At 42.9% G+C, this 25218-nt stretch overlaps 1 protein-coding gene across 4 annotated transcripts; it reads right to left on the bottom strand.

Annotated features, from left to right (window-relative positions):
- Positions 1-4979: 4979 nt before the first annotated feature.
- XPNPEP3 (X-prolyl aminopeptidase 3) lies at positions 4980-25000 on the bottom strand. Of its 4 annotated transcripts, XM_083860031.1 has the most exons (11): positions 24916-24967; positions 23300-24225; positions 20628-20715; positions 20124-20531; positions 18198-18400; positions 17177-17239; positions 15729-15842; positions 13338-13423; positions 12674-12857; positions 11518-11638; positions 4980-10706 (listed from the first exon to the last, which is right to left on the bottom strand). In XM_083860031.1, exons 4-11 carry the CDS (start codon positions 20473-20475, stop codon positions 10540-10542), a joined length of 1290 nt encoding a protein of 429 aa, XP_083716157.1. In that variant the 5' UTR covers positions 20476-20531; positions 20628-20715; positions 23300-24225; positions 24916-24967; the 3' UTR covers positions 4980-10539. The 4 variants fall into 4 exon arrangements, with proteins under 4 accessions (XP_083716157.1, XP_083716154.1, XP_083716155.1 ...); XM_083860028.1 differs by lacking the exon at positions 20628-20715 and having other exon boundaries at positions 23300-23413; positions 24916-25000; XM_083860029.1 differs by lacking the exon at positions 20628-20715.
- Positions 25001-25218: the final 218 nt, after the last annotated feature.

Here is a 25218-nt window from a genome sequence, read left to right as displayed (position 1 = left end):
TGGCCTGGCACATCAGAGCCACAAAAATATAAAGCTTTGGTCAACACTGGGTCTCAGTGTACTCTAATGCCATTGGGACATGTGGGGCAAAGCTGATTTCCATTGCCAGGGTGACAGGGGGATCACAGCAGTTGACTGTTGGAAGCTGAGGTGAGCCTGACCAGGAAGGAGTGGCAGAAACATCCGATTGTGACTGGCCTAGAGTTCCCATGTATTCTGGGCATAGACTTCCTCAGGAATGGCTATTACAAAGACCCTAAAGGGACTCAGATGGGCATTTGGGATAGCTGCTGTGGAGGCAGAAGGCATTAAGCAATTAAACACCTTGCCTGGACTACAGGAAAACCCATCGGCACTAGGATTCCTGAAGGTAGAAGAGCAACAAGTACCTGTTGCCACCTCGATGGTGCACTGCCGGCAGTACCAGATGAATTGAGATGCCGTGATCCCCATCCACAAGATGATCCGTGAGCTGGACAGCCAAGGGGTGGTCAGAAAAACCCACTCACCCTTCAATAGCCCCATCTGGCCTGTGCACAAGTCAGAAGGAAAATAGAGACTGACTGTGGACTATCGTGCATTGAATGAAGTGACACCATCGCTGAGCGCTGCTGTGCTGGACATGCTGGAACTCCAGTACGAGCTGGAGGCCAAGGCAGCAAGGTGGTACACCACTATTGACATTGCTAATGCATTTTTTTCCATTCCTCTGACTGCAGAATGCAGGCCTCAATTTGCTTTCACCTGGAGGGGCCTGCAGTACACCTGGAACCAACTGCCCCAGGGGTGAAAACACAGCCCCACCATCTGCCATGGACCAATCTAGTAATCTAGGCTGCACTAGAAAAAGGTGAAGCTCCAGAACATCTACAGTACATCAATGACATCATTGTGTGGAGGAAGACTGCAGCTAAAGTGTTTGAGAAAGGAAAGAAGATCATCCAGATTCTCCTCTAAGCCAGTTTTGCCATCAAGAAGAGCAAAGTCAAGGAACCTGCCTGAGAGATCCAGTTCCTAGGAGTAAAGTGGCAGGATGGATGGCGTCAGATTCCCACTGAAGTCGTCAACAAGATCACTGTGATGGCACCACTGACCAACAAGAAAGAAACACAAGCTTTCCTAAGTACCATAGGCTTTTAGAGAATGCATATTCCTGAGTACAGCCAGATTGTGAGCCCTCTCTACCTGGCTACCCACAAGAAAAACGATTTCCACTGGGGTCCTGAACAGCAACAAGCCTTTATTCAGATCAAGCAGGAGATCACTCACGCAGTAGCCCTTGGTCCAGTCAGGACAGGACCAGATGTGAGGAATGTGCTTTACACTCTGCAGCCAGGAACAATGGTTTGTCCTGGAGCCTTTGGTAAAAAGTGCCTGAGGAGACTCAAGGTCGGTCACTGGGATTCTGGAGCCGAAGTTACAAAGAGTCCAAAGCCAACTACATTCCCACAGAGAAGGAGATCTTGGCTGCTATGAAGGAGTTCAAGCTGCCTCAGAGGTGTTTGGCATGAAAGTATAACTCCTCCTGGCACCCCGACTACCAGTGCTGAAGTGAATATTTAAAGGAAAAGTTCCCTCTACCCACCACGCCACCAATGCCATATGGAGCAAATGGATTGCCCTCATCACACAGCGCGCCCGTATTGGAAACCCAAATCACCCTGGGATTTTAGAAGTAATTACCAACTGGCCAGAAAGTAAAAAACTTTGGTCTCACAATGAAGAAGAGCAGGAACAAGTGACAAGGGCTGAAGAAGCTCCTCCATACAACCAACTGCCAGCAGGAGAAACACGCTACGCTCTTTTCACTGACGGTTTCTGTCAGATTGTAGGGATAAACTGGAAGTGGAAAGCAGCCATATGGAGCCACACACAACAGGTCACACAAGCCACTGAAGGAGAAAGTGGTTCAAGCCAACTTGCTGAACTCAAAGCCATTCAATTGACCCTGGACATTGCTGAAAGAAAGAAGTGGCCAAAGCTCTACCTCTACACTAATTCGTAGATGGTAGCCAATGCTCTGTGGGGCTGGCTGGAAAAGTGGAAAAAAGCCAACTGGCAGCGTAGGGGAAAACCAATCTGGGCTGCTCATGAATAGAAAAACATTGCCACTTGGGTAGAAAAAGTACCTGTAAAAGTTTGCCATGTAGATGCCCATGTTCCCAAGAGTCGAGCTAATGAAGAGCACTGGAACAACGAACAAGTAAATCAAGCTGTGAAAATAGAAGTGTCAAATTAGACTTAAATTGAGAACACAAGGAACAGTTCTTCCTAGCTCAATAGGCCCATGATGCCTCAGGTTGTCAAGGCAGATATGCCACCTCTAAGTGGGCACGGGACCAAGGGGTGGATTTAACCATGGACAGTATTTCCCAGATTATCCATGACTGTGACACATGTGCTGCAATCAAACAGGCCAAGGGGGTGAAGCCCCTATGGTATGGTGGGCGGTGGTCCAAATATAAGTATGGGGAGGCCTGGCAGCTTGACTACATCACCCTTCCCCAAACCTGCCAAGACAAACGCTATGTGCTGACCATGGTGGAAGCCACCACTGGATGGTTGAAAACCTACTCTGTGCCTCATGCCACTGCCCAGAACACCATACTGGGCCTGGAAAAACAAATCCTGTGGAGACACGGTACCCCTGAGAAAATCGAGTCGAACAATGAAACCCATTTCAAGAACAGCCTTATAAACACCTAGGCCAGAGAACATGGCATTGAATGAATATATCACATCCCTGATCATGCACCAGCTGCCAGGAAAGTTGAACAGTGCAATGGACTGCTTAAAACCACCTTGAAGGCACTGGGTGGGGGGACTTTCAAAAACTGGGAGATTAATTTAGCAAAGGCCATCTGGTTGGTGAGTATTTGAGGTTCCACCAACCAAGCAGGTCCTGCCCAATCTGAGCCCTTGCAAACAACAGATGGAGATAAAGTTCCAGTGGTACACGAGAGGTATGCTGGGAAAACCCGCTTGGGTTCATTCTGCCTCTGGCAAAGACAATCCCATCCGTGGGGTTGTCTTAGCTCAAAGACCAGGTTGCACCTAGGGGGTGATGCAAAAAGATGGAAAGACCCAATGCATACTGTTGCAGTGCCCTTTCGGATGCCTGCCTCGGCCAGCCCTGACACTGCAGCAATCCTGGGGCTCTTGATGCCTTCAGAGCAGTGCTGCAGCTTAGATGCAAAACAGAAGAAGGAAGGGACTCTCCAGAGAGCCAACACAACTGGGTTTATTGCAGGAAAGACCTGCTCCCAGGGTGGTGCCTCAGAGAGAGACCCCCTAACCACTGGGAGCAACAACTTATAAAGGGAGGTGGGTTCAGGGGTGGAACAGTACAAAGAACCAATAGGGAGAAACTGGGGAGTGGCTCATGGGGTGACAGTCAACTGTGGAACGAAGAGAATAAAACAGGGAGGGGAACTCCCAGACCCTAGCCAATCCCCTGAAGCCTCTCCTGGAACTTTCCAGACGTGGGGTGAGGCTCCAGGGTAACTGGCAGGGTCGGCAGGCTCCAAACCTATGACTGACAACTGAACAAACAAAGGAGGAAAGGACCAACCAGTAGAAACAGGAGGGGGGTACAGGGGATAAACCATTACAACAGGAACATAGCAAAAACATTGCCATTAACTGGTACAATTTTACCCAAGCACCCCTACAGCATACCTCAAGGGGACCTTGTTTTAAAGTGAACTACCCACAACACTGTGCCTATATCCATATCTGCTTGTATATATGTATATATTTTAAAGGTTTAAGCTCAATGTAATATGTTGGTATGGGAAAAAAATTCAGGGTGGATAATGTTGGGGGTTAAGCTTGCTCGTTTTTACTTTAAAGATTTTTTTTTTCCCCATCAGTTACCAAGGAGACTAAGTGTTGGATACTTAAAGAGTACTTGACCAAAACAAAGAGGTGGCCAAAGCTCGGTTGGAGAAATTTTTCTTCATCTGTTGTAACTCCAGAAGGAAAGAGGTAACTGCCTTCTCTGATAACAAGCCAGCTGTTAAAAAACAGGTGGGCTATTGTTTCTGATCTCTGCTCAGTCTTCCACTGCCTCCCAAGCCAGCTGTTAAAACCAGATGGAGTAGTGTTTCTTATCTCTGTTCATTCTTCCACTACCCCCATGGGAATATCTTCTGTTAATGGACCATTAAAGCTCACCAATGGCATGACACATTTCATCATCCTATTGTGAGATGCTCCACCCAGGGACAAGGAGCCAAACCATTTCCACCTAGATAAAAAGGAGCCCACAAGTGTCACCAGGCACTCCGGTGTTCCCACGGGACTCCCAAAGGAAGTCTGGACCCACCTCTGAACCCTTGGCTCCCCAGGATCATCATCTCTGCTTCCAACAGGACCACATCTGCCACTCCAGGAGGGCTGACTTTTGGACTGTTTCCAACACCCTGACCAACAGGGCGTCAGGTTGCATATCTGACTCTGTCAGGGTTTTCTGGGATTTCTTGTTTGTTTGTTTGCTTATTCTTTTGTACTACAACATTTGTATTTTTAATATCCCTAGTAAAGAACTGCTATACCTATTCCCAAAATCTTGCCTGACAGCCTTTTAATTGCAAATTTATAATAATTTGAAAAGGGGGAGAGGGCGGCTTACATTCCAAGGGAGACTCCAATCTTCCTTAGCAGATACCTGTCTATCCAAACCAAGACACCACACAAGATCTTTTCTTTTCCTTTGCCATTGCTAATGGACAACTCTGTCACGGTTGTTAAAAAGGCATTCATGGTACGAGTTAGCAAGTGAAGGAAGCACACATGGAGGAGCTGGAAATTCTTCCTTGTTCCTTTCTGCCCATCTTCTGAAAAGCCTGTTCTTGGTTAGCCAAATACTGGGTAGTGCTTCAGAGAAACAACCAGGTAGGCTGAGGTGTAAGCTGTCCCAGGAAGACAGGGATTCAGTGCTCCACTTGCTGCTAAGGAAGAAAGCTCAGAGCTGCCAAGCAGTTAAGACAGCAAGAAAAACTGAGGAGAAAGGAGCTGAGAAGGAGAAAGGAGCTGAAATTGAGTGCCATTGGCGCTTCGCTGTCCATTTCAATTATAAATATTGCTTTAAAATGTAATTTATTGCTATATCTCTTAAATACAGTGAATTTTATAGACCCAATCCTAAAGCCAGCACTGTGACAGTGTCCAAAGGATGATTTTTATTCAAGTGGAGGCTGTGCACACATGTAGAGAGCACATTTAACAGATGTGCTAATGATGTCAGAATTATAAACTTAAATGCACTTTATATTAAATTATATAAACTGTAAAAATACACTTAAATTATAAACTTAAATGCACTTTAGATCTGCATACTAATAAAGAAATGTTTGTGCAGGCTTCAGCACAACTCAGTTTAAAAGAAATTTCAAAACATCAATTTATGTCAGTGCAGAGTTTTGTTATCCAATTACATAAAGTATAAAATATCACAATTAAAACATTTTTGTAATTTATCTCATAAAGATTATTTTTCTAAGTTTAACCATAACTCTTTTGATCTTATGGTAATTCTCCTAGGAGTAATTACTCAATTTCCACAGCAGTAATTTGGATAGCATAAGAGAATGTAACTTCAGCCTTGCTCCCTCCATCCATAATGAAGATTTTGCCTAGAAACATATTGTAGAAGTTATGTCAACAAAGGATGTTTGGACAACAGGTGGCTCTTCAAAATGCTGTTTATTGTATAGAAGATGTTACAGCAGAGTGACAGAGCCACACCTAAAGCTGCCAGCTACAGCTTGTAGGGAAGCCTGAAGCCACTATTAGTTCTGGTTACAATGCATTATAAAGTTTTCTTACTGAGCATCTCAATACATAAAAACCAATGAGCATCACAGGTTTAACTTAAAGTTGTTTTTCTGTTTTCTTGCAGTGGAAAATTCTTAGACCTTTTTCTACTTTGTAAAAACATGTTTTTGTTTGCCTATGGTATCTTTCGCTTTTCCTAAGACCTATATCTGCTTGGTAAAAACATCTTTTTTGTTTGTGGTCAACATATCCTTTGCTCTAGCCATAAAACCTCCTTCCAACTTGACTTAACCTTTGCCTTCTTAGTTGTCCAGTAACAACTGGCTCAGCAATTCTTAATTTAGACATCTTTTTCTTCTATATCAAAACTTGCTTCCATCTCTATTCCGCTCTCAGGTTCCACATTCAAAGAGCCTTCTACTAAGCATACATATCTGTGAAATTTTCCTGTCCAACCTTCATCCTTACCAACAATATACTTATTTCCTTTGCATTATTTGAAATATGACACATAATCAATAACCTGAAACTGCATAAAACTTTCTCATATGATAATTCTATTGATTTTTAAAAAGAAATAATTAAACCAACTGCTAAGAACAAGTTAATCAATCCAATCTGACTCTTTTGTTCCTCCCTACTGAGTAGGACAAATCAATCAGGGTTATGAAACAGCATAACCAGTTTTCTGGAGCTATTGCACCATTCTGACATCACACTGAATAGCCAGTTTATGCCCCATTGTTCTCTCCTTGCTCTCCCATCCTCCTGGCACACATCCCTGCAGCTCCAAATCACAACCTTCTCCTGATTCTTCTCTTATTGCATTGTATCGTCCCAAAACTCTCCATCTCTATTCTCTTTACTGTGCTACCTCAGTTTGCTACTTCCTACATATGTTCCTTTGCAAAATAATGAACACATTATTTAGGACATTTAGGAAAGCTATACTGCATTTTTCTACATAGAGGTAGAATGCCAAATTGTGTGAAATGTCAAATTTCATTCCACTTTGATGACAAGCAAATTTGCAAATTGGTACCTCTGCTCAGACTGTATTGAACAACAGGACTTCACTAGTTTTCTGCAAGGCAAAGCAGTCCCCTGGTGGAAGGTGAAGTGAGAAAGCCAAAAGCTGTAGCAACGTGGGGTTTAGACGGTGGTGCTGCTACCTATTTCCTAATAAGCATCTCCTGCAGAAAGGCTGCTTGAGTAGGATTCAGGCAAAGCAGTCAAACCCATACATCATATACACCATGGCTAGCTCAGCAAAGAGAGGCAAGAAGGACATTTTGTATGAGAAGTTCCAGCAAAGGTTTATTCCAGCATGCCAAAGGGGATCAGGGACGGAAGACCCGGCCATGTGGTGGGCACAGGGGTTGAAAAGGGGTCAGTGGCCAATGATCTGAGGGCACAAGGGCAGTACAAAGGGCAGGGCACAGGGAATTGCCATATAGGGAAGACAGGGCCGGCCATCAGGGATACCACAACCAATGAGGAAACAGGGAAAGGAGACACATGAGAATTAGGGGCATAGGGGAAAACGAGACTGGGGTAGATCACATAGTGTTGCAAGGCACTGTGGGGAAGTCTTTTCTTTCAGATTAGGTGGAAGCTCTGTGGTGTATTCTTCCAGGGTTAGGCCTTTGGGATTTCCCTGAGGAGTTCAAAGGAGTCCACAAAAAGCCTCTCTGGGTTCCTCAGGAAGCAAAGCAGCTTCTCCATAGGGATGGCTGTCTCTTGTTTTCTCTAATACTCTGATATCCTTAAGACCTGTGCCGCATGAAATAAAATCTCTCCCCATGTGAACTTGTGTGTACCTCAATTTCTCTTTCCCTGCCCATGATCCCACCAACACCCTCATCAAGCAGCTGTCGAGTTATGCCACCACTGAGAGCTGCACCCAAGTGGCTGGAGTGAGGAGCCTCTTCTGTGGGAGAAGCAGACAGTCTGGCAGGATGGGATCAGCAACAGAGGAGACACATTATGAGTATGTGCCGTGCCTGCAGCCAGAGAACCAAGCTCTTTAGGGTTTTTTAATGAAGGTTGTGCAAAATGTTCAAGGATTTAGCTGTTTGAAAGGGACACTGCAGCCTGTGTGTAGGTAGGTCACAGATTATTCATCTCTGCAACAAGTGAGAAAAAGCCTTCAAAAATTTAGGTTCATAGGATGCAGATTTAATACCTTCTGCAAAATGCACTCTTTACATGGAACAACAGATTCAAACCAGCAGCAGTTTATGCTAAAAAAATGGCTGAACACAGTGGAAGAATTATAGAATATGCATGGCCTAAATCAGACACAGTCAGCAGCCCTAGCAGAACCATTACTTTCCACTCAGCAGAGTCACAAACACTACTTCATTAATAGAAACATTCATCCGCAGCATTCCTAAGATCTATTGGTGTTTACAAGTTGCAGGATTGTCCTGAGAGGAGTAGGAATTAGTGTGTGCCTACATTTGACAATGTTATTTCAAGTTCAAGACGGGTCACACACAATTTATAAATCTCCCTGAAAAATAATGCTGGTTTTGGAGGTGTGTCTATCTATTCAACAGCATGCAACTTGATGGCTGAGAAATTACTTCCTACATATTGTTTTACTTTAAAAATAATTGGTATATATGCATTTAAAAGGCTTATTTACATTAAGTACCATTATTAACTCTGTTAGATGCATGGGAAGATGTGCAGATCAACCCACACACGTATCTCTCGGATTAATGTTATTTTAAGCTGCTTACATAGTTCCAAAATCCCCAAGATTTGGCCCAGTTAATATGGCTTTAACAGGTGTAATTGGAACAAATGTCTTACAGATCAGAACAACTTTAAAAGTATTAATCAGGTCTGTGTTCATACTTAGGAGGCCTCCCTTCTAGCATTTTAGGCTTTAGCTATCACTGCAACACAGGAGTATTTAACAAGCACTGCCATCAGAGATTAGCAGATTCCCTTAAACAGGTGAAACTCGATACACTAAACCCTGTAAAAACATTTATTTTTGTCATGTTTAGAAAATAAAATTATGGCATGGCTTGGCTGCTTTTCAGGTGCCAAAATTCAAACCCCAGTGCATGCAGCACGTTAATTGCAGTGGGGGATGCAAGACACTGCCCACTTAGCCTTCACTATGTGAAACATATAAACCAAAAGGGGGGGGGGGGGGGGGGGGGGAAGGGGAAAAAACCCCAAAAACCACAAGACTTTGCTAGAGATTACACAGCAACAGAGCCAGAGGTCAAACTCCAGAACCCTGACCACCCTCCCCCACATGCTTCTGGCTATATTAACTGTAGGGAATTAGGCCAAACCAGGGAAGAGGCAGTGACATTGATAAGAAAGTAAAATTGATTAGGAAGCAGTGACATAGTGGGTCAAAACCAGACAATATAGGAAGAGAGAGAAGAGTGAAGAGAGCAAGTAAATTTAGAGTAACAGATGAAGAGCACTGAAAGCTACCATAAGAAAGGAAGAAAAATGATGCAACAGCAAGTGTAAATAACAAGAGATGCTCTGATGAGATGCAATTTTCAGACATGTTAAGTAGCTGTCTAAATATTTTCAGTAAATACACAGATGCTGTGCTTGCCTTTAGTAGGTGTATTTACTATGGCATACAATGGCCTGGGTGGTATGATGATGTTCAGAGTAGAAACTCTTCTCTTTACACCTCATCCAGCCTAGCCCCAGTAACATTTACATCTGCTTCAAAAAAACCAAAAAGCCAGCTCTTATCATGCCCTCAAGAGTTCAGAAAGGCAGGATTACTTTTAATTCAAATTAATTCAGTATAAAATCTATCTAAAGGCTTGACACTTACCATAGGGCAGACTGTTCAAAACCACACTGCTGAAGTTGCTGGCACTTAGAGCCCACAGCAAACATAAGCCAGAAAGGTGCTGTGACTGTTCCAGAACTGGACATCTCACATCTGGGTGGCAACCAACAGCTCACCAGAGGAGTCCAGCATAATCAATATGGCCCTGATTCCTAGAGTAGAGAGGAACTCAGAGCAGGAAAAAGGAATGGACCTTTGGGACAAAAGGAAGGGAATGTGGAAGACAGCAAGAATAAGTATGTCTAACCTTCTGAGCCCTATTTGTACATTTTTAAATTACCAAACATTCCAATAAGCTGAAAGGCAAGGTATTTTTCCCTGCTACAGGCCTATTTTGCATATGCTTGAACAAGGCCTAAACACATCCTTATCCTTAAAATACTTAAAAGAATTCTCCATTGGCTTCAGATACAACTACCTCTCCACCAAATCCATCTTCCTGATTACCAGACTCTCTCCTTACATGGTTCTACAAAATTCAAGCTCACATTTTCTTATCCCAAACTAGCATTTATAAAAGCCTCATTTTTGTTGTGAAACTGCTGCCAAGGGGGAAAAAAAGGGGGCCTTGGTCTCAGATGCTGTACCTATGCATCTGGTGGCACCGACAAAATTCAACCTCCCCCAAGGGCCCCAGAACACATGGATTCACACAGCAGAGGGATGAATCCACTCCCACATCATACAACAGTTCAACATCAGCTCAAATCAGGAGAAAATTGCACACAGAAATGGTTGCTTTGTTTTTTCATCCCTCAGTACCCCAGCCTTTTGCATTCCACTGCCCAATGCCAGTCTTGGAAACAGCCATCAACTGTCAATGTCTTTCATGACTTGACAACTACATCCAGCTAAGGGATCTGCATCCCTGTGGGGTTGTGTCTCCTAAGGAGGATGAAAGAGGTAGAGAAGGGGCATCATGAGCTGCGGCCACAGATCTGCTCGATGTGGTAGATATCCTTGGGACAGTCAGCAGACAAGACAAGAGGCGCATCCTCTGTTATGACAACATCATCCTCAATGCGCACACCAATGCCACGAAACCTTTCTGGAGCACTCACATCATCCTCAGGGATATAAATGCCTGAAAGAAGAAAGGAAATTAAAACACAGCACTCTCCAGAACACCACCTTTCCCTTTTTGTACCACCAGGAGAGCAGGGTTGGACTTTCAGCAACATAAATGAGAATTTTTAATATGGCAAGTTACTCCCTTTCTCCTCACTCATGGCTTTTGGTGGGCAAAGAAAGTGTCCCTCTGTGCCTACAGACATCAGCACAATAATAAAAACTTCCATAGTTGCACCTGGCCTTTTCACACTTTTTGCTCTCAGTGTTACATTCACAGTCATGACTTTAACAATTTTCCGAATAGAGAGAGAGAAGAGGCAAGCATTAAATATAAGTTTTCAGCTGACAGCTCCAAATCTAGTGACAAGGAGAAAGATTCCTCACAGTATGCCTGATTTCCAAAGCTAAGTTGTGAATCCCTGTAATTGCAGATGGCAATGCTTGAGACACTACCAGTGACTGGTAGAAGTTCAGTGGCAGGAACACAGAATGCAGCACGAGTGAATGGACCCCGATTTCTGCACTGCAGTTCACCTATGCTGCACAGCCTGAGCTCCACACTACTCTGCTTCCTGAGTTTACTCCCACTACGTGTTACCTTGGCTATGTTTGAGAATGAAATAGGGTTTTCTAATATTGTAATGACTGGGGGGGGGGGGGGGGGGGGCGAGGGGGAATAACTTAAGGCTTTCCAATACTGCTTTAGTTTTCAGCTTCACCAGAAAAGATCTGAATGCTTTGGTCTGCAGGACCAGCGAATTATTGAAAGGCAATACCATTACTCTCAGTGTTGTATGTTTTTATCCACCACTGAGTGCTTTTACCTGGTTCAATGGTTATCACCATGCCTGGCTGGAACGGGAGTGATCGGGATATATCTGGGGTATCATGAACATCCATGCCCAAGTAATGGCCCACATGATGAGGGCAGTACTTTCGAACCGCCTAAGAGGAGACAGAACAAATGTCACAGAAGCAGTTAAACACAGCCCAACTTTTTCCAATAGAAAATATAGGGAAGAGAGACAGAATAGTTATGTGTTTTACTAGCAGTCTTACTGCCATTCCTAGGTCACCAGGGCCTGCCTTCCATTTACTAGAACTGGATAGCCCTTAAAACCCACCAGTACCAGGTGCCTTTAATGAGAACATTGCAGACTGCCTTTCCTCTGCACTGGAAAGAACAGCCCAAACCCATCACCATCTCAGGATGTCAGGCAAGATGTCAGTTTGCAAATTGCTGAGCTTTGCTGCCCCAACCCTTTCCATCCCTTAAACATCCAATCCCTGCACGACTTCCATCAGCAGACCTTCACAACTGACAGCAGCAGATACAGCTGCTCTGGGCTGTGAAAATGGTCTCCTACACACAAGAGAGTGAATGCTGTGCCTGTTTCATTCAGTAGCTACAGCATGATTTCAATTCACCTCTACAAGGCACAGACACCGCCTCCCCCCCGCACCATCCCAATCTCCCTCCCTGCAAAGCAGGAATCAGCGGGAACTCCTCCCTGCTCCATGCTCCTCATTCCCAGGGGATTGAGCTGCGGGCGCTGCTCCCGTCTGGCTGTGCCTCCACCTGCTGGAAGAATCCAGCATGGCACTCTTTGTCCGCAGGCGGCAGCCAGGGCTGCCGTGGCATCGGCGCCTAAATCCGGCAGGAACCTGTCCGGCTGCCAAAAGCCGTAGTGCCGTCACCTGGTTCCGCCATCTTTGCAGTATTGGCATCAGCAGTCACGCAGCTCTGCGGTGAGAGTCACCAGATAAACTTCTCTAATTGCAAACCAGGTCATAATGTGGGCTGAGACCAGCCCACAATACGAATTAAAGCACCATGTAGCAGCAAATAGAAGAGACATCCTGAAACCACATTCCTGACCCAAATAAAAGCCCTAAAACTACCCAAGGATAAAACTATCAGGATTAATAGGCGTAAACTAGAGTAAACAGGATAAACTAGAGTAAAAAGACTTGAAGTACCTTGAAGAAATGGCTGTCAGTGATGCTGCTCTCCAAGACACTCAAGTCTTTCAGTTTCTGTCCAATAAGACTCAGCATGAGGCTGTAGATATTGTCCAGACTCATGCCAGGGGAGCAGAGGCTCAAGCAGGACTTTTGGATATCCAGGACAGCTTGATACAGTTCTGCTTGGGGTTTGGTGAACCTGAAGTAAAGGAGTATCTCACAACTAAGTTTCTGTTTCCGAGAGAAAAGAGGTTCTGTCCCCAGAACCTATTCTGGGGACAGATTCAGTTCAAGGACGGAGTAAGGGAAAACGAGAAAGCAAAGCAACTGTCTCATTGTATGAAAGGCCACACCAGCAAATTCACAACTAGCAGAGCTATGTACACATCAACTGAAACGCCTGTTTTCTTACATACAACTAGTCAGCCACAGCTGAATATACAAAAGCCCTCTCTGCACTTTAAGCATGCTGTAATAGCTGAAAATAGCAATTATCACACATATTCATGCAGTAATTAATGAGGCAATGGGGAATACAGCTGAACAATTACTTTATATAATTTGATTACTCTAAAGCACCACAGAATGGGACATGGTAAGGCTATGATTAAACACACACTCAATCCATCAATTCCTTAAGAATTTATCAAAATTCTTCAAAAAACTTATTGCAGCATACTTTCCATTGACAGGCCAGGTACGCGTGACATCACTCACATAGCAGGAAAATTCACATCCACCATCTAGCAAGACCAGTTCACCATCCTGGAGAATAACAGGAAAGAATGTTCTGTGGGTCAGTCCAGCTATTAACTGATTTTTCTGTCTGAGAGCAGGAAGGGAGGTTATTCTTCTGTTTTCACAATGCAACCGCATTGTATGAATTGTAAAAATATGAATTCCAGAGTAATATACCAGGTAATACTGCTTATAAATAGCCTATTCCAGTTGGATTGTTTCTCTGCAAGATAGTCTCTGTTATGCCTCTCTACTGTCTGTAAAATGTAGAACTTTTTAAGATTTTGGAGTAAAAAAAAAAAGGCATTTCCCTTGAAGCATTCTGCTCTCTGAGACATGAGTCCTATTCACACCTGGATTACTCCAGCAAATTATGCTTATGATTCCTTTCACTAGAAGTTCTCAGCTATAGTGACTGAGACAGAGGGGGTTTGCACCAAAACCATAGGATTTCTGAGCTCCCCACAGGATCACTAACAGCTACAAATTTACCCTTGTCATAGAATAGGAGGACTCAGCAAAATCACTTTGTATCACAAAATCTGACAGCATATCACTGCTGTAAATGCACTGGTGAATAGCTTGTACAACCTTCCCTTTCTCTTCTAGGACTTTCTTGACTGTTTTAACCTATTTTTCTGGATCTATCTGGTGATGAAGAAAACATTTTTGGAGATGTGAATCTCCAATTCACTTCAGCAAAACTGTACCATATCAATGACTATACATCTCCCAAAAAGTCACACAGAAGAAAGATAAAGGGCCAAGAACAAAACCACTGCCTCGCTTTCCCTCCTTAAAGGGGCTAACAACAAATAGAGCAGTAAGATGTCAAAGAAGTTTGGATTAAATTCTCTATATTCACACTGCATACAGAGATTTATTCCACAAATCCACGACTGTGTCAGCAGACATGATGCAGAATGACAAGGTGTAATTGCAGCATGTTAAGGGAAAGAATAAAGCAGCAGAATTTCACTGCTTCCACTGCTAGCTGCTATCATTGTGTACAGTTAAGTGACACAAACAGACACACAGCAGATAAACCAGCAGTGAGCAGACCTCACTATCCCACTGAATAGACAGGCCATTAACTATCCATTTAAATTGTACATTTTAACTTTTTCAGAATAGCTGGTTGAATTCTTCAAAGCAAACATAAAATTATAGCACTTGCCATCTTCCAAGCAATTAAACAAGCTAAGTAATAATTTATGACTAAAGGAATTCAGCCTGTGATTTGATTATCCACTAAATGCCTTATGCTGTGCTTGTCCTCTTTCAATAAAGCAGAGCCCTCTAAGTAAAAGACTGACTAAAACACTCAGATACCTTCCAAATTAGACACTTTATTATCTTATTGGAAACAAGATCTACAGGAAGCAGTACACAAAAGAAGAGTCAAGTTTATGGGTTTAACCGCCTACTTAATAGTTCTGGAGAAAAACAACTGACAGTTGTTTAACAGAGCAACTTTAACACAAGCAACTGGAGTTAAAGCAGTGTGGCTGACCTTGGATGACAGTACAACAAAGGAGGCCAAAAGCAGCCTGTAATATCTTTTGCACATTTGTCTCTGCAGATCTGTTCAAGGTCTGCTAGTGTGCAGTTTCAAGAAAAGACAATGAGAGTGGGAAAGTTTCATTCTGCATTAAAACAGAGGAAAAATATGCTCCTCTGAAAAGTAAACAACGAGCAGAACAGTGAGGGGAATACTGCCCCTGAAAATACGTATCTGAATCTAAAGACCTATTGTCAGGAAAGCTAGAGAGGCTTCAATTCAATGAGAATCTTCAAAATAAGACAAAACACGTTACTCTTCCACCTCCTGACATTTAACACTGATCCATTCCCTACTTGTTTCCCTTCCCTGCTTTGCTGGGCTACATGGAACCAAAATGCTTTTTTGCTTTACCAGAGCAGGAATGCACTTTGCCCTTACATTGCAAAGCAAGGCCAAGGAACACAAGTGACAGCAGAAGATCCCTGCCAGTGTCTTTGCTCTACCTGCAACAGTGGCTTCCCTTTTCAGTGAGGCCCTCAGCACTGCAAGCTGCTGTGAGAGCGGACATTTTCACTAAATTATCTGCAACCTTGTTTGCAAGTCCTTGCACTGTTCAGAAAATACTGTAACAAGAACTGAGAGGAAAGAAAGACAAGTTGAATCTGCCAGTGACAGTAAAATTAACCAAGGCAGGATCTTTTCCCTTGCTCACTTAAAAAAAATGTATTTGAGTGCTTTGATCTGTTCAGTCAAAACAAGCAGCAGCTAGGGAATGTTTATTTGTGTCACAGCACTGCATTTCAAGTTACCAGATAGCCCAAGGGTTACCTTGATGAGCTGATTATTCTTCACATAGTGCAAAGTGTTTGATCTGTTGCCACCAGCAACAACAGGGGGGTATGCCAAGATGTCAGCACCACGAGCCCGGCACTCAAATTCGAACTGGAGTAACAATATGGAGAAGAGGAAACCATTAGTACTGATTCAGGTGATTAACTGCCCTAGAACCATAATTCTTCTTGTCCTACAACTGTTTCCTTAATTTGTACAACACAAAGTGAACCTGGAAAGTGAGTTGACTACATGAAAGCAGTCTTAAATATTTTTCAAGAACTCTGGTAAAAAAAATACAGAACCATCCACTTTTGCGGGAGTTTTTCAAGGCTTTAGCAGGTCTCCAGGAAGCTCTTTCTGGTACAAATGGTTCAATACTGTCTCAAACATCCACTACATCGTCATACATCCAAGTGAGGATTTGTTCTTATATTTGCCATATGACTTTGTAAATTTTCAAAGATCCTGTATGTCAGCATGACAACAATCATGGTTTGTTTCTGTCTTTTAAAATTGCAAAGTACCAGCACATTTACAGCAGTATCTATTTTTCATGACTGTTGAACTAAGAGGTTTGAAAGCATGCACTACCTTGATGTCTACGGGGAAAAAAGAAAAAAAAGCACTATAAGCCTCAAGATCTTTACCCTTCTTGAATGATGAAGCTGATGAAAGCATGGAAATGAATGAATTTACATCTATAAAGACCTTCAACATATTAATAACATGTCTTTTCTATGGTTACCAAAATCACACGGGACGAAACACTCCAGGATGCCTACATGGAGCAAAGGTTTTACGATCCTGGTCTGGACTGAAAAACTGATCTGTAAAATACACTTTAATTAAAGTAGTTTTTTCAGCTCAGTGCTGCCAGTGCCATGTCAGCACAGGCCCATCCATGTCTTAACAGAGGGTCAAATCCTGCTGATGTTTCTTGAACAGGCAATTCACTGCAATTCCTTACAAAGTTCCTTACCAAATGTGCAGGCCAATTAGTCCTTATTTGCTAACTGAGAGGCATCTAAACTGCTTCAAGATGGCTGTGGTAATCTGATGTAGTAAGAGGCTAGAGGCCAGAGAAGCAGCCTCTACAAACAGGTGTTACAACTACTTAAATTTTGTACAACAAACGTGTATTATGGAATAAGGTAATAACTTTACCTCCAATTGTTTAGCAGGTTTTGCATTTCTACATAGTACAAAAAGACATCAACAGAGAGAAACTTAGACAAATGCTACACTCCTTAAACAAGGGTACAGAAGTACAGCTGAAGAATTCCTCAGACTGACTCTTCTGCATGTCCAAGCAACCACAAGAGTTGGGTGAATAAATGCATACAGTGGGAGACACATGATAAAGAGATCTGATACTTCTGGTTTCCTGGAAGGATAACCAACATCCAGCCCTTCTATCTCACTTCCAGTTACAAAGTACTCACCTTTGCATACAGAAAGGCTTCATCCACGTAGGATTTACTGGCAAATATCGTCTCTGTGAAAGCCTGTGAAAAAAAAGGGACTTTCAGTTAGTAAAGGAGTCTGAACTGGTTTTTTTTCCACCTGTTGTCTCTTGAGGAAGGCCCAAAATCAGTGGCCCAGAACCAGAGGGTTTCACCAACTTCTTTGGTGAAAGTGCTGTCAAGACTAAGATCAGTTAAAATCTATACCCTAAGAAACAGTATTTAGGGGATGATTGACTCTAGGTTTTGGGAAAAACAAAACAAAACAAAACAAAAAAACAAAAACAAAAACAAAACAGAAAAAACACACAACAAACAAAACAAAACAAAAACAAACAAACAAACAAACAAAAAAACCCCACCCAAAACAACAACAACAAAAAAACCCCGATTAGATTATCAAGGCTGATCCCATGGTTTGGCACTTTAGAAGTTGTCTCACCTATGGATTCCCTCAGGTATAACAGGATTGCCTTATGCAGCTTTTCTTTCAGAGAAGGACATCCTGTGCCTCTCTTGTCTACATGGCTATTTTAAAAGGTTTACAAAACATAACAGCATTTGAGGTACCTGTCAGATTTGTTTAAAAGTGGCCAATAAGTTCAAAAGGTGTTTGAGGGTAAAGGGGAAATGCAGACACATACATAGGAAACATCATCATGAAAATCCTGTTTCCTCAAAATAAACAGAATAGATGGGAAAGAAAATTATTTTGGAAAGCAAAGAGGAAGCTGGAAAGACAGTGAAAAGGCTAGCCTTTGCTTTTAAACAAAGTCTAACAGCTGCTGGCTTTTCTTCACTGGAGTGGAGTTTCTTCAATGGAGTTATGCTAATGGAGAGAATCTGGTAGTCCAAGCTCTCTTCCCGGGAGGGAGCCAAGCCCAGCCAGTGGTTGAGACAGAGCAGTTCAGTAACGATTAGACCAAAGCTCTCCTTCCAACTCATGTCACCTCCTTAAGGAAATGCAGTGGTTCATTAGGAGAGTACACAACCTCATTACCTCTGCTGTCACCCGGCCAGCTATCTTCATCCTCTCAATTTCTGCAGGGGATTTGATCAGACGAAGGTTTTGCACGAGATGTCGAACACCCTGGATGGGGTTTTTGCTCCGAGCTTTTACCTCAGTCAGGGGCTGCATGTAGTCAGAGTGCAGCCTTGCATGCACTGGTTTTCTCAAGTCATACCAAACCATGTTTGACTCACCTGGAATACAAAACAGAAGTTGACACAGACTAAAATAAATGCAGAAATGTTCTCCCCATACTAAATTAACCCACTCCTCCTAAACCAGATCTGTTGCTGTATTGAGAAAAATTTTTCTCTGTATCTACACTGACAGACTATATAGACACTTCCACTGTCACAGAATACCAGCAATTTCTTCTAAGTTTGGAAGATTACTAACTCATAGCATACTGATTTGACAAATCTCCACTTCTGGGGAAATAATGAGGTTTACAACTATCACTGAATATATGCATCTGGCTCACATCCATCCAGAGTTCACACGTCAAAGTTGCACTTGTGTAAGCTGAGCAGCCATCACACCACAGTGCACCTTCTGAATCGTTCTCCCATTCAGCTTGTCAAGGAAAGCAATTTACTTTTGTGCATGGAATCAAGATCTATCAACACCAGCTAAGGACACTTTGGGAAAAAACTGTTTCTTTCAGCCATTCAAAGAAAATGAGCTTACTGAGAACAAACATATTTACTCACAGTGGAGTTTATTCAGAACATCAGTTAGCACCAACATTCTTCTCACAAGAACATTTTAAGTGCAAATGAGTAGCAAAGTCATGGTGAGTCATTGCTGACGTCCACCCAGGGCCTCCTTCTTTGGTGACAGCAACCATTAGCAGATGCTTACTGAAAGTGTCTAAGAAACAGGGCATTCACTAAAGAGAACTGCCCTTAGCTGATTTACTGCTTTTTATGGACCTCTCCCCCACAAAATTACGAACTCCTGACTCCATTTTAATTTTGATATTCCAAACTTCCATGAATGATCTACAACTTAAGAGGCGCCAAACCCTGTCATGTGATAATTTAATTCAGTGTTCCCTTTGTTTTTAAATTAAGAAAACCACCAATTAATCGATCACAGTCATCCTCTGTGCTTTCCCCAACTATACACAGCTCATACCTTGCCTTGTTTTCTCTTTTTCAAGCTGAGTAGGTTTGTTCAGCATGTACCTCACACACATTTCATGCTTTCTTTGATCAGCCTTTGCCCTGTGATTTACGTATTTTCAAGACATTCTTTTTTGAAATAACTGATTCCAAGATGGTACTTAATACTCCAGAATTCTCTCCCTCTAGTTGTGTGACCCCTCCAAAGTCACACTTGCCTTTATTATATTGCCATGAACCTTCTTCAGCTTTATTTTATAATGCATTTAAGTTCCCCTTGGATTATAAGTATTGAGGCTACATGGTGATGTGAGATGCAGAAGAATATTTCTAAAAGACAGTAATGTTTGTATTTCAGGAGCAAGTAATCATCTAGCTAAATTTGAGTAGACTGACAAGCTCCCTGTGTGGGTCATTTTCCAAGTCTATAATAAATAAAAAGCTTTCAAGTTTCCTATAAGTCATCTGGTTCTGGCTCTGTCAGCAAACAGATATGACCAAAACAGGAACACAGCCTTGCTTATCCTGTTCCTTAATATTTCACAGATATACAGACTGGCATTCACATGGATACACAAGAAAGTCAGAAATTTTCAAAACTACATATTCCATTGGTAGCCCTCAAAGAGCCAACACAAACTTCCATCTGCCTTTGCCACGGCCATACTCCCTGCCCCTCCCCAAGCTCATTTTAGTCTCAAAGTGATGTCACAGACCACCTCCCAAACCTGTACCATTCAGACTCTGCAGACCACATCTCACCTCATCTCATTCCTTCTCTATTTTTGGTTACCTTTCAGCTTGGCCACCAAGTGCCTGAACTCCTCAACGGTGTACGCTTCATCTACTCCTGTAAGAGCAATTGCTCCATCTGGGCCTGATCTGGGCCCATCCCACAGCTCTCGATTTGGATCTCTCCGAGGCACAAAAAGTATGGATTTGTGAGATGGCAGTGCTTTGCCAGGAATGCTCTGCAGCACCAGGATGCTGTCGGGCTCCTGAAACCCACAGAGGTACAGGAAATTAGTGTCCTGATGGAAAATATAGGGAATGTCATTGCTCATGTAGTATGTGGGGTTGGACAGAAGAATCACTGTGTGGTCCAAACCATCCCAGCCTTGGGCTTCCTTCTGGATCAACACCATCAGTTTGTGTCGGCGAAGAGCATATTCCACCTGTGACAATCCTGGGGTTACCTCTCCTGTGAATACAAAAGAAACCAGAAGGAGAAATTCGAGGCACTGAAGGTATTTTACTAGTCACACGCCTGATTCCTGCCTACTCCCTGATGCCTTACATGTGCATGGCTCCTTTGTTATCCCTCACAAGCCTTTCCCTTGCTCTTCTTCAGCTTCCATCCCTTCAGCACATCCTCATTCAGGCTGCTTCTCCATCATGCAAAGACAGACATTGGTTTTAACCAATTGGATGCTGTGTTACATATTTCTGTGCAAAGGTAGAAATCACAAAATCTGATAGATTTAAACAAACATCCAAATGTTTGCATAGAACGTGTGAAAAAAAAAAAAAAAAGGAGGGAAGGGGCGAGGCAAACTGAACTTTGACTGCTAAAAACTGATGGGTTTTACAGCATGGACATTGAACAGAAATTTGCCTCCTGAGGTTAAGCATTAATTGCCGCCAATAAAGCTAGAATGTTTGTTCAAATACACACTAAGTCAACTCATAAAGTGACTATTTCTAAACCACAAGGGGCAGATTCAGAGATTCAGGGATATCAGGCAGAAAAACAGAGGTTGCAGAGTCTAACCAGTCACTAGATTTCAGGCATAAACAAACCACGGATGGCAGGCTGCCATCAGACTCCTGTTAAGGGAAGGGATCTTCTCCAGGGCATATGTAGCTTTTCTCAATATTTAACAATTCAAATTTTTCTAAAGTTAAATACTGTATTTCTAATAACACTAAGCAAATGATCTCTCAGATGAAGGTACTCTTTCAGCTGCTCCAGTCCCAAAAGACATGAAGTACATCAATCAAGATACTCACCAAAACAGAACTGAAGTCCAAAGGACAACCAGCAACAGCTGAAGTATGTATTTTTAAAATTGTGAGACTCCCTAATTATGATCTAAATTAATATAAGAGCCTTAATCAGTACTTTGGCTAATACTCTACTTTAACATAGATTGAATTTTGATACTGTTTGTTAATGTTCCACTTTTATAATCTTTTCTTCCTCTTTCATGTATTACACAGTGACAATTTTAGAGCAAAAATTGACACTTTTGTACTGCAAATGGATTCTTGCATGAGGACAGTGGGAGGGGGAAGTTCTCTTTGCATTAATTTTTACACCTTTTTGATTATATCCTCAATACCTGTTAGATGTAAAAGTCTTTAAAAAGAACCAGACAAACCCAAAAAACCCACCACATTTATTTTACTGTGTAAATGTAGAAATGACAGAGACACAGAAGCTGTTTTAATGCAATCTGGCCTCACATGTCATACTGCAAATTTCCTATGTTCCACCACATTCCAGTCAGCTTTTTAACTGCCACAGTCCAGTGAATTTCAGAAGCTGCAATGGGGTCAAACATGAGGATTCCAGCTTTGAGGCCTGGAAATTCTCTTTGCATTAAAGGCATTTGCTTTTTAAAATAATAATTGCAACAAAACAATATCATTATTTCAAGGAAACCACCTCTACTTTATTAAATTGAAAAATACTTTGGATAGCTAGAATTCACTTCCAGTGCTGTGGCTGCACTTTAAGGAGTTAGCCCCATTTATTGTAAGCTGCCAATGAGTGCCCTAAGCACTCATTCTAATCACATCTAATGCTGAAGTGTTGCCCTGATTTTTTTAGCTTTTTGATTTTTTCATTCTTGGACTGGAGAGTTCTTAGGCATTGTATCAAAAACAAAGATTGATATTTTGTAAATACATTCCTTCCAGGGGGAAGGAAAAATTGATGGACTGCTGGTTTGACCAGTGGGGTCTGAGGGGTGTCAACCTCATCCCCCCAGTCGCTGGTCAAAGTCCAAACTATTTAAATCCTGAATCTAAAAATAAAGTTCTTCTTTTTCTTGCTCTCAACCTGATGGTTGAGTGTCCTTTTTGTGTCCTCTTGCAACACTGAAGTTAGCCCAGCTTTGAGCACAGGGGGAGCGTGTCAACTGTGTGAGGTTCCTTCTGACCTGAATTATTCTAAAATTAAATACAGAGGTGTACACATGTATATATACATACACACACACACATTCACCTGTTCTCCCCTTATACCCATCCATGGAAGAACACAGAATGTTTTCCTGGACATATTCTTGAATTTTGCTGCCATTTTTTGTTTGCGTTTTTTACATTTAATTGCATCCATCTCATGCCTATATGCTCATTTTCATGCATCTAAAAAAAAAAAAAAAAAAAAAAAAAAAAAAAAAAAAAAAAGCACAACCCCAGCTTCTATTACTACTGTCTAACTTCATAGTCACAAGTTTCTTTTTCTGCTTTTCCTAATATTGAACACTCCTCTGAGCAGGCACATTCTTTAGACAAGGGGTGTCCATCTATCAATGTCCTCCCCATTCACCTTTGCCAAACTGCACCTTTGCTTTGTGACTCACGAGACATGGAATATGAACCATTCTGACAGTTCAGCTGGCACAAAAGACTCCCTCTTGATAAAACCCGTATTTATTTGCAGGACAATGATCCCACAAAATGCCACTGCCACAAAAGGTCTGCAGCACCCAAGTAAACAACTCTGAGTATATCACGAGAAAAAAGAAAGAAGCTATGAAAGCCATCACATGTGAAGCCTATTTTTGGAATCAGTATTATCTCAGACAAGGAAATTAGCTACTAAATATAATTACTGGCTAACAAAGGTAGTCATAAACAGCTGAAACCACAGACAACTCTATGATACAGCAAATCAATACACTCAAATAAACAGAGACAAGAAAATATCAATGACTAGCTCATGCAGGGCCCAAACCTCACCTGGTTTGAGCAGATGTGGGTGTGTAAAGGGGCTGGGTTGGCCCAAATACCGGTTTGGAATCTTCTGCTGGGCAGGCTGGATGGAAAATCTTCGGAGAGCACATGACTTGCAAACTAGAGGAAAAGAAATGCACCATGTCGAGGTAAAAAAAAAACCTCAGAACTTTAGCGCTAGAAAACTGCAGAACTGTAGTTTAGTCATCTGACCTTTAGCAGCATTCCTGCACTTATATGACAAAAATATCCCTCCTTAACTTCTCCATTTGCTGTGGATCACAAGAGTTTATGAAACAACATGCACACAACTCAAATGACAGTCAAATACTCAGGGAACAGATAGAAAGAAACACATGCTAGATCTGGCAATCCAACAACAAATCCCAAGAAGCTCTGTTGGTTTGCACATCCCAATTCATACAACTGGTGTTTATGAGGCACTCAGCACTCTTCTTCCCTTGCTTCCCTCAAACACCACAGGGCTCCAAGCACCACACCTGTATATTGGCTCTTTTTGGCTAAGTCTTGAAAAAATTTCTCTCATCTGGAAAAATTATAAAGTTTTCCAGGCCTTTCCAGTTGTTTTTTTTTTACTAAGAATGCCGCAAAGAAACCATCAAATAACACAAGTTTACATAGGAATTTATTTTCTTTTCCTCCTGGAGGATACCCAAGAGTCCCTGTTTATGTACTGACCTTCCATGTCAGCAGCATTAGCCAAACTGAATAGTTATGTATTCCACTTCCAAACCCACATACAGCCAAAGCAGGTGAGTCTTAAAGACAACTATAAGTATGCATCGGTGAGCTGGGAATGGGCACGATGAGACAAAATCCAAAATCAAAAATTAATTGTCAGAAACTTCAGAATTCTCAGTCACAGCCTTTTGCAACTGAAGTGCTTGTGCCTGAATACAAATCATCCAGACCTGCAGGAAGGAGAGGGTAGCCAGAAGGTAAACATCTATTTGATGTTCTGGAAAGGGGTTGCTCTTTATGTTGCTTACCACGTGCCTACCAGAAAACCAATTTGTGCTGCCATTCTTAGAACAAATACTATTAACTCTTCACCAGCAAAAGCAAGGATAAAACAAGCAAAACATCTGCCTTTCAGGTGGCTGAGACTCCGAGGCTTACAGCAAAACATACAGACCGTGGATTTGCTGTGAGAGCCAGTATGATCAGCCTCTAATTGAAAATCATTTACGCATGACAACTAATAGCCATAACATGAAGCATTCACTATGTGATGCTTGCCTGGAGACACGAGTGGTGAAATTTAACTACAGGTTTCTTCGCAGTCTAGTTTAAAATTGGTGTTTCTACTGTTTTTCTCCACATACACAGCAGACAAACAAGGCAGCTCGCAACGAGACGACACAGCGGACGCTAAATAAAGCAACACCTTGAAGACAGCGAGGAGCTTTCTACTGTTGCTTAATTATTCAAGTTACTGCCTGTTCCTCCCTAGGATTCAGCCCTGACCGGGGCTGCCGCTGCGCCGCCGGGGAGAGCCGTTTTCCCGCGACCTGAGAAGCGGGTGTGTAAGCGAAAACAGCCAGCTGTGGCTCCCGGAGCCGCGGGCGATGTCGGGGTGCGGGGGAGAAGGGGTGTCTGACCTGCGGCGCCGCGCCACCCCCGGGCCGCCACAAACAGCGCCGGCAGCGAGAGGCGCAACATGGCCGGGCCCAGCGCGCATGGCGGGGCTTCTCTGCGCCGCGGCGCCGCCCGTGACACCATCACCGCGCGCGGCCCGCCGCCAATCAGCGGCACCGGGGCGCCTTAGGAGACCCCGCAGATTGCCTGCCTCGCCCGCGGGGAACCAGCGCCACGGCGGGGCCGGGGGAGGGCAACGGGGGAGCGGCGGCCGCTTCTAGAACGTCTGTACCCGCCACGTCGCGGGGGCCCGGGGCCATGACTGC

Source organism: Zosterops lateralis, assembly GCF_965231275.1.
Source record: "Zosterops lateralis genome assembly, chromosome: 4".
NCBI lineage: Eukaryota > Metazoa > Chordata > Aves > Passeriformes > Zosteropidae > Zosterops > Zosterops lateralis.
This window is presented reverse-complemented; position numbering and strand designations above follow the sequence as displayed.